The sequence below is a fragment of the Melospiza melodia genome, chromosome 28, assembly GCF_035770615.1.
Source record: "Melospiza melodia melodia isolate bMelMel2 chromosome 28, bMelMel2.pri, whole genome shotgun sequence".
Lineage (NCBI taxonomy): Eukaryota > Metazoa > Chordata > Aves > Passeriformes > Passerellidae > Melospiza > Melospiza melodia.
Window position 1 is genome coordinate 7,210,606 of NC_086221.1, and position 16,320 is coordinate 7,226,925.

The following is a 16,320-nucleotide window of genomic DNA, read 5'->3' on the forward strand; positions in this document are numbered from 1 at the left end:
GCTCCAAAGGAACTTTGGGGAATCCAAGAAGACAGGGAAGAGGTGGATTGATAACAGAGAACAGAGAAAGGGGTGAGGAAATGATCCGAGTTGTCAGGAACACAGCTGAGGAGGGAAAATCAAAATATTTGGGATGCAACCGTCTGGAGTCAGTCTGGAGTGGAAGGACTGAGGGGAGAATGGGAATGGGAATGATCTGATCTGATCTCTGAGGTCACAGTGGTATAACGGCATTGAAGTGGAGCAAGGCATCAAAGCCAGGGAGAGGCAGCGCTGGGAGGAGTGTTCAGATGGCGCTGGTGCCTCACTGGAACAGGAAAATGCTGCAGCCTCAGCTGCTTAAAGAGATCTTTAGAGATGCCCTGGACAGGCCTGATCCCGCTGTGTCACTGGGCTGGCTGAAGTGACCTCCTGAGACAATATTCATCTCCTCCCCTGGGATTCTGTCATTAAAATCACATTGATCCTCTGCCAGACATGCAGCAAAAGGCCCAACTTCATCACATTCCTGCTGCTCCAAGATGCCAGGCCCTGGATGGGCATCTCCTGACGGCCTGTCCTGCCCCACAGAGCCTCTCCCCTGGGGCAGAACCTCCCATGGATGCAGCAAACACCGTGGGAAGGGCTGAGGAGCAGCTCTTGGCTCAGTTTGGAGGCAACCAGTTGCAGGAACTGAGCTAATTGCAGCCTCCTGGGATTTGTTCAGCAGAGCCCGAGCGTGTTCCCCCTTCTCGTTACCGAGCATCAAGTGCCTGATGAGAGAGGGATTTGGGGACAAGACAATGCAGAGATATCTAGCACAAAATGATTAGCCAGAATGTATTGTTAATAAGCTGCTTATTCATATAATTGGAAATTCTTTGCAGCTGGGGTGTCAGTGGAGGCTGAGTGTGCCGCTCTGCTGGAGCGGGGCAGGTACCGGCCCAGGGGACGCCGTGCTGGCACAGCAGCTCCTGCTCCTCCTTCAAGGGCAGGGAAGGACACAGGGAGGTGAAGGAGAGGCAGAAAGGCTCAGCCAAGCCCTGCTGGTGAGGGGCACAATTCCCAGTGTGGAAGCACGGGGTTTCTGGGAGCAGGGAGAAGCACAGACCTTCTCCTTACAGCACCCAGAGAGAGAAGGGGCACGTGATGGGGAAGATGAAACAGGAAAGCCTTATAAATATGATTGTCTGGCAAAAAATTGTGAGAATATAGAAACTATGAGATGGAAATAAAAGCAAGTTTTGAGATCCCTCAGTTACTGAACAACTGGAAAACAATGGTGTGGCTGGCTGAAGGTGATCCCCTTTTGATGGAACAACACCCTCTGTTTGCAGACAGTCCAAGGGTCAGAGCAGACCCTGCAGCTTGGCAGAAGGGCCCATAGAGGAGTTTTTAGGGTTTAAAATGTAACACAGTGTGGTAATATAGTGATTCTTATGGGCTGTATGGAAATGCTGTAGGATTTGTATCTTGTACTAGATTGGTTAGTGAGAATTAGAATATTCAACACAGAAGATTTATTGTATTGTAACGGGAACCTCGCTCTCTTACCCTCTTACTCTCTTACCCTCTCATCCTCTTTCTCTTTCTCATCCTCTCTCCCCCTCTCTTCTCTCAGTCCTGCTCTGAGCTGTGTTTGGCAGCTCCCAGCAGGGCCCCGCACTTGGCCCTTTGCAACGAACCCCAAGTTCCAGGCCCAGAAGAAGATTTATTGTATTGTAACGGGAACCTTCCTCTCTGATCCTCTCTTTCACTCTCCCATTCTCTCTTTACCACGCTCTTGCCTTCTCTCTCTTTACCTCTCCCTCTTTGGGGCCTGCTCTGAGCTGTGCCTGGCAGCTCCCAGCAGGGCCCTGCACTTGGCCCTTTGCAATAAACCCCAAATTCCAAGCCCTGGCTTCAGAGATCTCTCATCTCCATCCATCCCCACCATCCCACCCCCTGACGGGGCTGTGGTTGTGGGATGCACACGCAGCAGCTCCAGCACTCACCTGGAGCACTGCACAGCAGCTTTGTGTGGGTTTGCAGAGTTCCTCAGAGGGGCTGGGGGAAAGGAGGGAAAGAAGCCATTCCCCATTTCCCCCTGTTAGCCCTGCAAAGCACCTGGGTGCAGAATCAGCTGCAGGAAACCCATGTGAAATTCAAACTCCACATTTGGAATTTCAGATTTCAAACCCTGGAACATTTCCCTCCCACCAGCCAGGGAGGAAGAGGAGCCAGGTGTGCCGACCTCACCACGGGCCAGGGGGACAGGAGGGTGACAAAACCAATGCCACCAGCCAGGCGAGAGCAGCAGCAGCCTCTGGCACCAGGAGAGGCTGCGTGCTGGGCACAGCCACTTCCCCAAAAGCACCCCGAGATTGCTGTCATATTAATTTTGTAACAAAACATGGGGAGGTGTTTCCGCTTGAGGCAAGAGCGAGAACTCAGCACTTCCCCCCGAGCTGTGTCACTGCCAGGCAGGAGAGGCCAGGGGCACCCAGGCTGGCACGGGACACGCTGGACAGCCCCCAGTGATGCCCCTTCCCTGGCCATGGAGCTGAGAGCCCTGTTCCTGCTGCCACTCTGCTTCCCAGGTAGGAGAAGGGCTCGGGGGACAGGGAGAACCGTCCCCACCTCCTTCCTGCTGCCCTGGGAGCTCCTGCAGCACCAGCACCAGGCTCTGGGCTGGGCAGTGGGCGGCAGGGAAGGGCAGCCCCAGTTCCCTGGCTGTAGGAGCATCGGGGGTGGGATGGTTGGGATGGAAGGAGAGGAGCGATCTCTGAAGCCTGGGCTTGGAACTTGGGGCTTATTGCAAAGAGCCAAGTGCAGGGCCCTGCTGGGAGCTGCCATTTTAAACCCTAAAAACTCCTCTTTGGGGCCTTCTGCCAAGCTGCAGGGTCTGCTCTGGCCCTTGGAGCTGTCTGCAAGCAGAGGGTGTTGTTCCATCAAAAGGGGATTACCTGCAGTGGCCACACCATTGTTTTCCTGTTGTTCAGTAACTGAGGGATCTCAAAGCTTCCTTTCATTTCAATCTCACTTATAGTTTCTATATTCTCAAAATCTTTTGCCAGACAATCATATTTATAGGGCTTTCCTGTTCCATCTTCCCCAACACCTGGCTCCTCCAGGTTTCCAGGATGGTCCATGCTGGGATCACACAGCCTTTCCCACCACTCTGGCCCTGCTCAGCTCCTCTGAGGGCAGCCCTGGGTCAGGGCAGTGTCTGTGCTCACAGGGGTCCCAGGATGAAGGAAGAGACGAGGATCTGACTCCATGTTTCACAAGGCTGATTTATTATTTTATGATAATATATTATATTAAAACTATACTAAAAGAATAGAAGAAAGGATTTCATCAGAAGGTTGGCTAAGAATAGAAGAGGAAAGAATGAATAACAAAGGCTTGTGACTGACCAGACAACCCGAACCAGCTGACGGTGATTGGCCATTAATTAGAAACAACCACCTGAGACCAATCCCAGATGCACCTGTTGCATTCCACAGCAGCAGATAACCATTGTTTGCATTTTGTTCCTGAGGCCTCTCAGCTTCTCAGGAGAAAAGATCCTAAGGAAAGGATTTTCCATAAAACATGTCTGTGACACAGGGCAGGGGTGCTGTGGTCAGGGCATGGTCCCCATTTGGCTGCAGGGGTGAGGGGACAGCTGCAGCCACTGTGCCACACGTGGCTTGGAGGGTCAGCACCTTGAGCACCCTGTGAGATTGAATCCCCCGCTCAAATCTCAATGCTGCCCTTCCCATTTCCAAGCAGGTGGATTCAGCATGGGGAGGGACTTTGGGGTTTGGAGTCCTTCCAGCCACCAGGGTCCACGGGGGAGGTTGGAGGCAGTTTCCCTGTGTGCCCTGAGGGGCAGCCCTGCACCTTCACAGAAAGGGTGATGGGGAAGGGAAAGGGCTGCCCAGGGAGCTGGGGGAGTCACCACCCCTGCAGGTGTGCAACAACAGACTGGAGGTGGCACTGAGTGCCATGGGCTGGGTGACAGGGTGGCGTGAGGACATGGAAGGGGCTTGGTGATCTCAAAGCTCTTGGTGATCTCAAAGGTCTTGGTGATCTCAAAGGTCTTTTCCAGCCTTGTTGATTCTGTGATTCTGTTGTGCTGTAATTCTGTGATCAGCTCCCCTCTCCCTCACCGCATCTGATCCTTCCAGGTCTCCAAGGCCAAGCCCCAGAAGCCTACAGACGACGGGAAGGGGGGACACTGTACATCCAGTGTCCTTATGCAGTGGGGACTGGTGACTCTGAGACAAAATACTGGTACCTCACCCTGGGAAGTGGAAGATTTAAAGAAGTCCTGCGCACATACTTATATGAAGACACCCGACAATCCCAGGATGGGAGATTTCAAATAAAGGATAACAAAGCTAGTAAGACTGTTTCTGTCACCATGAGTGGTCTCAAGGCAGAGGACTCAGGCACATATTTCTGTGCTGTTTATAATTCTTACAGCTACACATATCCAGGGCTAAAGGCGATCTCACTGATTGTTTTCAGGGGTGAGTACCTGTACCCCACCCAAAGCCAGGCCTTGTCAGGAAGCAGCATCACTCCTTCCCCTGCTCTACCCCCCTCTCCCCCACAGCTGAGCAGCTTCCCCTGGTCCCCCCAGCCCCATCCCCAGCCTCGCTCCCTGCTTTCCCTCCCACACAGGGAGAGAAGGAGCCCCACAGCCCTGCCTGGTCCTGCTGGCTCCCACTCCCCCTGCCCTGTGGGAGTTGCCCCAGGGCATGGTCTGTCCCAGGTGCCCCTGTGCCCAGTACTGACTGGGCAGTGCCACCTTTGGTGTTTCACAGAGCTGCTCCAGTGGGAGCTGGACACCCTGACAGTGCAGTGCCCAGAGGGGAGTAATGCCTGGTGCGCAGATGGGCTCAAATGCACAGCCTCTAGGATGGGAAAAACACCTTCAGCACGCAGTGAAATGAAATCCCTGCAGGACAGAGTATCAGTGCAGTATAATGCTCGAAGGGCTCTCGTCACCATGAAGAACCTGCAGATCCAGGACTCTGGTGTGTACTGGTGTGCACTGGACTCTGAGCGCACCCGGAAAATGGAGTTTGTGCTCTCTGTGTTCAAGAGTGAGTACCTGCCATGTTCTCTGTGTCCCCATGAGTACCTGCCATGTTCTCTATGAGTATCTGCCATGTTCTCTGTGTCCAAGAGTGAGTACCTGCCATGTTCTCTGTGTCTCCATGAGTACCTGCCATGTTCTCAGTGTTTAAGAGAAAGTACCTGCCATGTTCTCTGTGTCCCTGTGAGTACCTGCCATGTTCTCTGTGTTCAAGAGTGAGTACCTGCCATGTTCTCTGTTTTGCAGGGACCCAGAGGTACTGCAGTGCTGGGCAGGGGGTGCTGCTGTGGGATGCCCCTTTGTGGTCTCAGCACACATCCTGGCTGTTTTGCAGGAACCCAGAAGCTCACAGCCGAGGAGTCAGCCAACATCACTGTCGAGTGTCACTACAAGATCGCCGACTACCGCACTGTCAGCAAAGCCTGGTGCAAAAAGGAAGAGGGAAAAACATGCAAAGTGCTGGTCACCACCAAGCCAGAGTCCCCAGCAGCAAACAGCACAGCTTTGGAGCGTGTCAGGATCCAGGATGACACCCAGCAGGGCATTGTGACCATCACCATGGAGCAGCTGCAGCTGCAGGACTCGGGCGTGTACTGGTGTGCGCTGCAGCACAGCTCCGGGCTGCTCCGCATGGAGGAGATCACACTCAACATTTCCAAGGGTGAGTATTGGTATTTTTACCAATATGGCTGGACAGGACGTGCCTGAGCTTGTCTGGCCCCTGCTGCTGAACCAAATAGTGACAACTGTGGTGTTTCACTGCTGAATGCAGAGCAGCCCCACAGTGACCATTCCTCTCCTCGTGTCTGTGATTGCAGCGTTGCGTCGAGGACGTGTTTCATACTCTGAAAACCAAAGTCAAGAAACTCTTCTGGGTGACAGGTAAGGCCTAAATGAATCTCTGAGCCTGAGCACTCACAGGTTATTCGTGTTATACACTTGTGGCAGGCAGGCCCTGGGCACTCTGCCTCCTGCCTGTAGAGGAATTGGATATGACAGGATCCTCACCAAAGGTGGCCTCTCCTTCTCCAGCTCCGGCCCTAACCCTAAATCCAAAGAGGCAGATTGGTAAAATCATGATAGAGCCTTCTCCTTCTCCTTCTCCTTCTCCTTCTCCTTCTCCTTCTCCTTCTCCTTCTCCTTCTCCTTCTCCTTCTCCTTCTCCTTCTCCTTCTCCTTCTCCTTCTCCTTCTCCTTCTCCTTCTCCTTCTCCTTCTCCTTCTCCTTCTCCTTCTCCTTCTCCTTCTCCTTCTCCTTCTCCTCCTCCTCCTCCTCTTCCTCCTCCTCCTCTTCCTCTTCCTCTTCCTCTTCCTCCTCCTCCTCCTCCTCCTCCTCCTCCTCCTTCTCTTCTCCTTCGGCTCTGCAGTTCACATGAACAGAACCACCAGATTCTGCCCCTCAGCCTCAACTTTATTCCCTCCTATCTGAATATTTAACAATGAGACAGTCCTTGGCTGCTCTTATTCCATTTACCAGTTAAACGTAATGGATTTTTCTCCCTTTGTACATCTGCTGTCATCATTGCCACAGCAGCACCTAAGAGCAGAGCCATCCCTGCTCCTGAGAGCCTGGAATTGTGCTCGGAGCTCTGAACTCTGAGCTTTGTTTCTAAAGCCTGGAGAATGGTTTAGGAAAAGCTCAGAAAATACGGCCAAGTAGAAAAATCAAGAATCAGGAAGCAGGAAAGGTCTCCAGTGTCTCCTTCCCCTTCTGAATCAGCAGAGACTTGCCCAGGCTCACAGAGGGAGGACCCTGCAGGATCTGCAGGAGAACCAGACCCTCCTTCCAACTGAGCACATAAAACCTGTCCCTGTCCCTCTTTTGGCCCCTGTTTGGTGATGGGCTGTTAAATCATCCCACCCTGGTAACTGCCTTCCTCTCCTCCACCTGCAGTGAGAACACCTTCCTCATCCTGTCCGTGGTGCTACTCATCCTGCTGCTCCTGGCCCTGCTCAGCTGCACAGCCCTGGCTGTCAGGTACTACAGGCTGCTCCTGAGAACAGGTACGTGGGGCTGGGGCTGTCCCAGGTGAGCTCAGAGCCCTGGGAAGGTCAGTGCCTTGGTTTGGAAAGCCAGGGGTCTGCTGAGGAAGGCAGGAGCCTCCCCTGAAATGGAGAATGTGAACCCTCCCCACCCCTCTGAATTGCTGTAAATTTTAAATTAAGGGGCTCTCAGGCAAAAAAATATGGGATCAGGAAATAACAGTTCTTTAATAGGGAAAGGAAAAAAAAAAAGATAAAATAAACAATGCAGTGCACTAGAACAACACTGTCAGAGTCAGAACCCAACCTGACACCCTGTGGGTCAGGGTGTTGGCAGCAGTCCCATTGGAATTGTGGCTCAGCCCTCCTGCAGTGTCAGGAGGGATCCTGGAGAAAAGGGTGTAGTATTGCTCTGAAGATCCAGTGGAAGAAGAGGCAGCTGCTGTTGCTCTGGGGAATCCAGTGGAGAAGCTGTGCTGGTGTTCCAGAATCTCCAGATTATATCCGGGTAGGAATGTTTGAAATCTCCAGATTATATCCGGGTAGGAATGTGTGAAATCTCCAGATTATATCCGGGTAGGAATGTTTGAAATCTCAAGATTATATCCAGTTAGGAATGTTTGAAATCTCCAGATTGTATCCAGTTAGGAATGTTTGAAATCTCAAGATTATATCCAGGTAGCAATGCTTGGCTCCTCCCCCTGGGCAGAGCATCTCCCCATGGGATGCTGTAGTTCTTATCAGCCATGCAGTGACATTCCATAGCTGTTATCAGCAGATGTCCCTTCCCAAGGGAGGAGTGATTGTGGTCACTCAAAGAGAGAGATAAGACAAGCTGCCCACTTGACCAAGGTAATCTGTTTTAGATGGCAATTGAAAACATCTTGCATTGCAATCTGGAAGTCAGGTTGGAGGTCTCAAGGCAGGCTCGTCCCTGCCTCCCCTCTGAATAAATCAAACCCAGGTTCCTCCAGAGGTGCAAACACCTTCGAGGAGGAGTAAAGAGAGCAAAAAGTGTTCCCCAACCCCAGAGCAGAGGCACATCCCATCATGGGCAGTCCCAAACCTCCTCAGGCAGAGCTTTTCATGGATTTCTCCTCATCTAAACCCTCTGGTTTTGCCTCATTCCAAAGGTAACAGAGAAGCAGAGGACACCAGTGACCGAGCAGAGGGCACAGCACAGGTAAGGAAAATGGAACATTTCCCACAGGGTGCCAGACCCCTGAGCAGCAGCCTGGGAGGAGCTGTCAGACCCAGCTGGTGAGGAGCTTGGAGCTCAGTTTGGTTATAAACAGGAGGGAAATTGTATTTAATGGCAGCAGAGAGAGGAATATTCATAACTGGAGAGAAAGGGGGGTAATTAATGCAAGGAAACTCCAGCAGGAGCAAACCCAGTGGAGCAAATTCTGGTAACCCTTGAGAAGAGACTCAAGGAGTAGCAAGCAGGGTCAGAGCATGAGGCTCCACCTGTATCCAGGAGAGGTGGGGAAGAAAAGAGTTCCCTGTTCCTTCACCTCTGTCATGACCAGAGATAAAATTGGACACAGCTTCTCCTTTCCTTGGGAAGGAAAATCAGAGAAAATCAGAGGTGAAATTTGACACAGTTTCTCTCTTTCCTTGGGAAGGAAAACCAGAGGTAAAATTTGACAAAGCTTCTCCTTTCCTTGGGAAGGAAAATCAGAGGTAAAATTGGACACAGCTTCTCTTTTCCTGCACAGCAGCAGCTGTGCCCTGGCACTGACTCATGCTAACAAGTGTTTTCCCTTTCTTTTCCCAGCCTGGCAGCACTGGGAGGAGGGAAAGTTCTCAGGATGGCAGCAAAGGTCCAGCATACATCAACCTGGATGTGCAATCCCACCCCAGCCCTGAGGATCCTCTTTACTGCAATGTGGAACCGAGCCAGGCTCCCAGGAACCCCCAGCACGTGGAATATGCCATCATTGCCTTCAACCAGGCCCCAAGGACCAGCAAGGAATGAAGCACAGAACACCAAACAAGCCAGAAATGGGAGGAAGGAACTGGAATACACAGTGGGAGTGAGGACAGGAGGTGTGTGGACGGACAAGCTGAGTTTTGCTGCTGTATGTGTGGTGTTTGCTGAGCATTTTCAGCCCTCCCTCTTGCTTTAGAAAGCAGAGGTTTTGCCGCTCTTGTGGCAGACAGAGCTGTGGAGGCATTCCCAGGATCTCTTGTACATCTGCTTTTCCAATCCCATTAAAGTGCAGAACCTTGGAGAGGCAGGTGTGCAGAGGAGCGGTGTGGACATGGCTGGGTGGGATATCCACCCCAAATCCTGCCCCAGTCCCAAGAATTCAGCTCCTGTGGCCAAGCAAACTCATTCCAGTGCTGCAGGGATCAAACCTCGCTGTGGCTGGGTTCATTTCCAAGGAATGGGCTGGGGACGTGAGTGCTGGATTCCAAGAAAAAGCAGAACCAGCTCCTGCACTTCCCTGTCTCTGCTGGAAACGCTCCAAATGACACATTTCGTTTAACAGTCATGTGGGCAGCAACGTGAAATGAGTTTTTGGGGCTCAGTTTTTGGATTGCAGAGATCCATTTTAGGTCTTCTTCTAGTCAAGCTGAAAGAACTTCATCGTTTTTAGTTTACAATTCACTTACAATTGTTGAAATTATTGTATAAAAGGCTCAGCCAGCACAAAGTCCCCACAAGAGCCTATTTTTAAATTTACTTCTGTTTTATCATTGCTGATGATCTCACAAAAGTGTTTGCCTGTGACTTTTTCTTCACTAGAAATAGATTTCCACAAATACCACTCCTGATTTCCCTGCCCAAGCCCTGCTGGAGGTGACAGACCAAAGGGGCCTGACCCAGCCCTCACTCACATCCAACAGGCTCCTTTTGCCAGGGCTGCACCAGGGAGGCTGATGGAAATTTTTTGAGATTTTTCAGAGTTGACCTGGCAGAAAAAAAAAAAAAAAAAAAAGAAAATGGTTTTGGAAATGGTCCGTTCAAGCCCAACATTCCCCCAAAAATTTGCTCTTCATGGGTCAAGCTGTGGAAGAGATCCTCCCTTTCATCTTTCCAGAAATTCCCCCCATGCGCAACTCCTGTAAATAATTTATTTGTAATTTATGATTTATCTCCATCGTGCTTGGAGTGCCAGGACGAGGGGGTGGATTCCCACCTCCACAGGGATTTTGGGAAGGAATTTTTCCCTGCGAGGGTGGGCAGGCCCTGGCACAGGTGCCCAGAGCAGCTGTGGCTGCCCATGGATCCCTGGCAGTGCCCAAGGCCAGGTTGGATGGGACTTGGAGCAGCCTGGGATGGTGGAAGGTGTCCCTGCCCATGGCAGGGGTGGAGCTGGATGAGCTTTAAGGTCCTTCCAACCCAAACCACTCTGTGATTCCATGATTTCTTTAAATCCTGCTCCACGATTCCATGAAATCCTGCTCTGGTGGGAGCAGACACCCAGCCTGTGGCCCCAGCCCGCCACGTGCTGCTCCCTCCCAGTGCTGATGCCTGAATTTCCAGCCCACGAGGGCAATGCCTGTTCCTGGAGCATTGCTCAATGTGCAGGATGAAGAGGATGCCAAGTTCCTGTGCTCCTTCCTTCCGTCACAGCGAGCAGGGGGAGAGGAGCTGCCCCTGGGCTGGGCCAGCTCGCTCCTCTCCTGCTCCTCTCCTGCTCCTCTCCTGCTCCTTCTCTGCTCAGCCCCATGGAGAAGCTCCTGAACCTCACCTTGCTCTTCCTGTCAGGTAAGATCCCCACGTGGTTTTGGGGTCAGGTAAAGGGGGAAGGATTAAGGCAAAGCTTTGTCTCTGTCCGAAGGCTCCATCCTCACTTTTCCCTTTGTTTACCAAACCACCCATCAAAGGGTGATCCCAGAGCTCCCAGGTTTCCTCACAGGGATCCTTTTGAGTCAGAACAGGAACCGCTGATGAGAGAAGTCCTGTGTGCAACGTGAAATTGCAAAATTCTGGGCTGTTTGCATTAGCAGATGGGATTTACATAGAGATGCAAATGGCCACAGGTGGGGCTCAGGGGCAGGGAAAAGAAAGCCAGTGAAGGGTGCAGCTCTGAAATCCCACACACCTGGGTTTTCCAGCTTGGAAAGGAATGAAATGAGGTGCAGGGCCCAGCTGGGGCTCTCTGCAGCACTTTGGGGAGCCCAGATCTCAGAGCAGAGCAGGGAAAGGCAACAGACTCGGGCTGTGGGAGCACAGGAACCTGTCCCAAAAATTGGGGCGAGTTTGGGAAAAGTTCACTGTGCTTTGCACCCGAGAAAAGAGGAGGAGCATCAATGGTTCATGATCTGTCAGCAGAGTTGGTTGAAAAGAGAATGACACAACATTTTCCAGGGAATCTGTCAGTGATTCTGTTGGAGAGATGTTTTGCAGTGCTGTGGGAATTCTGGGGCTGGGGGAAGGAAGGGGAAATGGGAGAAGCAGTTAAAGAGTTTTGGAGGGGTTGAACAGGACTGGGCTGGATATTCCATGAGGTAAATTATGTTTACATGGAACAACACATCAAGATAAAGCCCTGTAGGTGTTGGATTGCAGAGATCCATTTTAGGTCTTCTTCCAGTCAAGCTGAAAGAACTTCATAGCTTTCAGTTTACAATTCACTTACAAATGTTGAAATTATTGTAAGAAGTGTTATTAAAAGGCTCAGCCAGCACAAAGTCCTCACAAGAGCCTATTTTTAAATTTACTTCTGTTTTATCATTACTGATGATCTCACAGAAGCATTTGCCTGTGAGTTTTTTTCACTAGAAATAGATTTCCACAAATACCACACTGCACTTCTCTCTGGAAGTATGAATAGCTCAGACTGTCCCCTCTGCCTGTCACAAAGAGGAATGGAAATTAGAAATAAGGAACCCAGACAATTAAAAAAAAAAACCTCAAGCAGACAAAAACCAGTTGTCAACATGGTTAAAATTAGTAAGGTATTAAAAGATAGGGTGGAAAAAAAAAGTTAAACTGGATTTGATAAGTGGGATTCAGAAGGAACCAGTGAGCAGGGCACTGGTTTGGGGGTGTCACTGGGACCAATTCCAGAATATCTGAGCCAAGATCTGAGCACAGTGGGTTGGTCATGGGGAAAGTGGATGGGTGACATCCTACAGGTGACAACCCTGAGGGTGACAGCCAGTCCTTCAGGTGACAACCTATGGGTGACAACCCTACAGAGACACACCTACAGGTGATAACCCCACAGGTGACACTCCTACAGGTGATAACCCCAGAGGTGACATTCCACAGGTGACAGCCCTATGGGTGGCAGCACTACAGGTGAGGCCCTATGGGTGACAGTTCCACTAGTGACAGCTCTACAGGTGACATCCTACAGGTGACATCCCTATGGCTGATAGTCCTACAGGTGACACCCTATGGGTGACAGTTCCACAAGTGACAGCTCTACAGGTGACATCCTTATAGGGAGACATAGTCCTACAGGTGACATCCCTATATCTGACAGTCCTACAGGTGACATCCCTATATCTGACAGTCCTACAGGTGATAGCCCTACAGGTGACACCCTATGGGTGACAGTTCCACAAGTGACATAGTCCTACAGGTGACATCCCTACGGGTGACATCACTAGAGGATGAAAAGGACATTCGACAACTCGACAATGAGGGATAGACCTGGGAGAACCTTGGCTCACCTGTACCTCCATCCCCCCATCCCTGCATCCCTCCATCCCTCCGTATTTCCGTCTTTCCGTCCCTCCATCTCTCCATCCCTCTGTCCCTCCGTTCCTCCATCCCTCCATCCTCCATCCTTCATCCCTCCGTCCCTCCATCCCTCCGTCCCTCCATCCCTCCGTCCCTCCATCTCTCCATCCCTCCGTCCCTCCATCCCTCCATCCCTCCATCCCTCCGTCCCTCCATCCCTCCGTCCCTCCATCCCTCCGTCCCTCCATCTCTCCATCCCTCCGTCCCTCCATCCCTCTGTCCCTCCATCCCTCTGTCCCTCCATCCTCCATCCTCCATCCCTCCATCCCTCCATCCTCCATCCCTCCATCCCTCCATCCTCCATCCCTCCATCCTCCATCCCTCCGTCCCGCAGCATCCTGCGCTGCCGAGAACGTCACCGTGGTGGCCGTGGAGGGCGACACCATTTCCATCAACTGCTCATACGACGCGCGGCAGTGGTGGCGGGACAAGAGCTGGTGCCGCCAGCTGGGCCGGGGGCGCTGCCAGCCCGTGGTGAGCGCGCCGCCCGCCTGGCTGCCCCTGCCCAGGCCCAGCCGGGGCAGCACCTCCATCAGGGACGACGCCCGCGCCGGGCTGCTCACCGTCACCATGCGGGGCCTGCGCCGGCGCGACGCGGGGCTCTACCAGTGCCAGACGGGGTTCCTGGGCCACACGCGGAGCCTCAGGAGGGTGCGGGTGGAGGTGCTGGCAGGTGCGTGATGGGGGCTCCGAGTTTGGAGGGTTCCTCGTGGAATTTCGGGGCTTCCTACCTGGAGTTTCACGGGTTCCTCGTGGAATTTCAGGGGTTCATATTGGAATTTCTCGTGCCCTTACTGAAATTTCATGGGTTCCTATTGGAATTTCATGTGTCCCTATTGGAATTTAATGAGTTCCTGTTGGAATTTCACAGGTTTCTACTGGAATTTCACGGGTTCCTACTGGAATTTCATGGGTTCCTACTGGAATTTAATGGGTTCCTGTTGGAATTTCACAGGTTCCTACTGGAATTTCATGTGTCCGTATTGGAGTTTCACAGGTTCCTACTGGAATTTCATGTGTCTCTTTTGGAATTTCATGTGTCCTTATTGGAATTTCGCAGGTTCCTATTGGAATTTTACATGTCCCTATTGGAATTTAATGGGTTCCTGTTGGAATTTCACAGGTTCCTACTGGAGTTTCATGTGTCCCAATTGGAATTTCATGTGTCCCTATTGGAATTTCACAGGTTCCTATTGGAATTTCACTTGTCTCTATTGGAATTTCACGGGTTCCTACTGGAATTTCATAGGTTCCTATTGAAATTTCACAGGTTTGTACTGGGATTTCACGTGTCCCTGCTGGAATTTCGCCAGTTCCTACTGGAATTTCACGTGTTCCTGTTGGAATTTCATAGGTTCCTACTGGAATTTCACAGGTTCCTCTTGGAAGTTTACAGGTTCCTATTGGAATTTCATGTGTCCATACTGGAATTTTATGGGTTCCTGTTGGAATTTCACGGGTTCCTATTGGTATTTCATGGGTGTCTGCAGCTGCCAAGGACCCACTTGAGTCAACATCTAGTTTTGTCTCGCTCTAAGGAGGTTCTGTATTTCATGGGCCTCTCTTTATTCCTGATTTACAGCAGCGTGGCCTCACTGTTAGAGGGTATCTGAAATATCACCTCCTTATTGCTCCCAGTGCCCCATCTCACCTGGGTTGCCTGTCCAGCTAACATCACCCAGAAACATCTGCAGACTAAACTGTTGTGTTTCCATCAGCAGCTGACCTGGTGACCCACGTGCCAGAGGAGCCCAGAGCTGTGCAGAGCATCTCCAGGTGAGCCCAAAACTCCTCGTGCTGAGATCTTTCATCTTCCTAGGACTAAGGCAGCACCACAAGAGATTTTTTTCAAGGTTGGACCATCCCCTTCGTGGTTGTGTTTCTGGTTCCCCACAGGTCCCCTCCTGATGTGGATTTCACTGTTTTCTACATCCTGGCTGGATTCCTGGTGGCCAAGTTCATGGTGGCTGTGCTGGTCGGTGCTGTTGCCCACAGCAGGAAGAACAGGGAGAGAGGGCAGAACCCAGAACTGGGTGAGCAGCAGGAGCTCCCAGTCCCTGCTGACCTTGGACATGATGGAATCGGCCTCTCCTGGGAGAGCTCTGCATGAGCCAAGCCAAAGGAATCCGTGGAAAAGGCAAATCCATGGAAAAGGCCACCTGCCATAAGGAAAGGACCACTACTAAACACAGGTCTGGAAGAACCTGTCACTCTGGAGAGGTTCCCATCTTCTTCATCACCTCTTCCCCTTGGTGTCTCATCCCCAGGCAGTTATTCCAGACCTCATTCCCAGGACCATTCCATCATGCTCTGAACTGACACCCATCAGCTTCCTGTCACCTCAGGTGACAAATTCTGTCTTTCCAAGGGGAGGAAGAGCAGCTCCCAAAAGCTGCTTTGGACAGTGGGGATGGTTGGAGAAAACCCCTGTTGGAAAGGGCTGAGGAACTGCAGGACACACCAGGACAGGGATGGGGTCTCCTTGCACCTCTGAGGCAGCTTCTCCTCTCTGAAGGGACTTTGTGAACACAGGAATTGTCTCTCTGTTGTTCTCCCTGTGTTTTCTCCCAGGCTCCCGAACCCGTGGGCACTCACGTTTCTTTTTCCCTGCAAAACTGAATAAAATCCAGCTGATTCTCTGGCTCGGTGTGGATTCCTGCAGGACACCAGGTGACAGAACAGAGGTGATGCTTGGGACACCCTGGAGTGTTCAGAACATCCAGGAACATTCAGAGCCTGCAGGACAGGCTGGAACATCCAGAGGCAGCAGAAACAGCAGCTCAGAGCCCAACCTCTCGTTGCCCACAGAAGCAATGACCGAAATTTGCTTAATTACACTTTTGGGTTCTCATTTTTAGAGTAGTTCTGTGTTTTGTCCAGAAATTGAAATTCATGGTGGGACATCTGGCAACCTTTGTCCTTCTGAGATCTTTCCCTCCAACCACTGCGAGGTTCTCAGTTTTAAATCAGCAACTTTTGAGGAAAAAATTCTGTGTTGGTTGCTGTCTTCTGTCTAGACAGTGACTTGTATGACTGCATCCACAGAGAGGAATTTGCCATCTGAAATAAAAAGAAATTAATCAACAACTTTCTGATTACCCTCAAAACCAATGAATGTAATTTGGTAGGATTGTATTAATCAAAAGCAAATGGGTTTGGGGCAGAAACATTTCTGGGGCTGGTTCTGTCCTTCCCCTGTTCCCTCTGTGCTGACGTTGGCTCTGTGATCTGGACACTCTGTGGGATTTGTTTTTTCCTCTCTTCCCCCTCAATGAATCACAACTCGAGGTTCATCAGAACTTTTGGGGCTGTTTGCAAAAAAAAAAAAAAAAAACCAACAAAAATGGAACTCCCTGTCCCTCATTGCTCCCATCCTGTGAGGGCCAGCTGGAAACTCCAGCCCTGTGTTTGGTGCAAAATGCTGCCCCAAATTCAAGGTAACTCTGATCAAAGCCCCATCAGAGCTCACATTCCCTTTCACCACACATCCCCTCTGCTCTTCCCCAATTTCGTGAGGCAAGGAGGAAACATTTGCAGCTGTGGATGAACCAGGGCTGATGTCCTCAAACCAAAACCACTTCAGT

At 51.3% G+C, this 16,320-nt stretch overlaps 2 protein-coding genes across 4 annotated transcripts; both read left to right on the plus strand.

The window, feature by feature from the left end:
• Positions 1-2,429: 2,429 nt before the first annotated feature.
• On the plus strand, positions 2,430-10,167 carry LOC134430440 (polymeric immunoglobulin receptor-like). Of its 2 annotated transcripts, XM_063178116.1 has the most exons (8): positions 2,430-2,558; positions 4,134-4,478; positions 4,776-5,057; positions 5,385-5,711; positions 5,869-5,932; positions 6,944-7,053; positions 8,166-8,215; positions 8,810-10,164. In XM_063178116.1, exons 1-8 carry the CDS (start codon positions 2,516-2,518, stop codon positions 9,008-9,010), a joined length of 1,422 nt encoding a protein of 473 aa, XP_063034186.1. In that variant the 5' UTR covers positions 2,430-2,515; the 3' UTR covers positions 9,011-10,164. The 2 variants fall into 2 exon arrangements, with proteins under 2 accessions (XP_063034186.1, XP_063034187.1); XM_063178117.1 differs by lacking the exon at positions 8,166-8,215 and having other exon boundaries at positions 8,810-10,167.
• A 356-nt stretch (positions 10,168-10,523) lies between these two features.
• On the plus strand, positions 10,524-15,377 carry TREM2 (triggering receptor expressed on myeloid cells 2). Of its 2 annotated transcripts, none has more exons than XM_063178131.1 (4): positions 10,524-10,750; positions 13,071-13,409; positions 14,458-14,512; positions 14,633-15,377. In XM_063178131.1, exons 1-4 carry the CDS (start codon positions 10,711-10,713, stop codon positions 14,844-14,846), a joined length of 648 nt encoding a protein of 215 aa, XP_063034201.1. In that variant the 5' UTR covers positions 10,524-10,710; the 3' UTR covers positions 14,847-15,377. The 2 variants fall into 2 exon arrangements, with proteins under 2 accessions (XP_063034201.1, XP_063034202.1); XM_063178132.1 differs by having other exon boundaries at positions 10,589-10,750; positions 14,455-14,512.
• Positions 15,378-16,320: the final 943 nt, after the last annotated feature.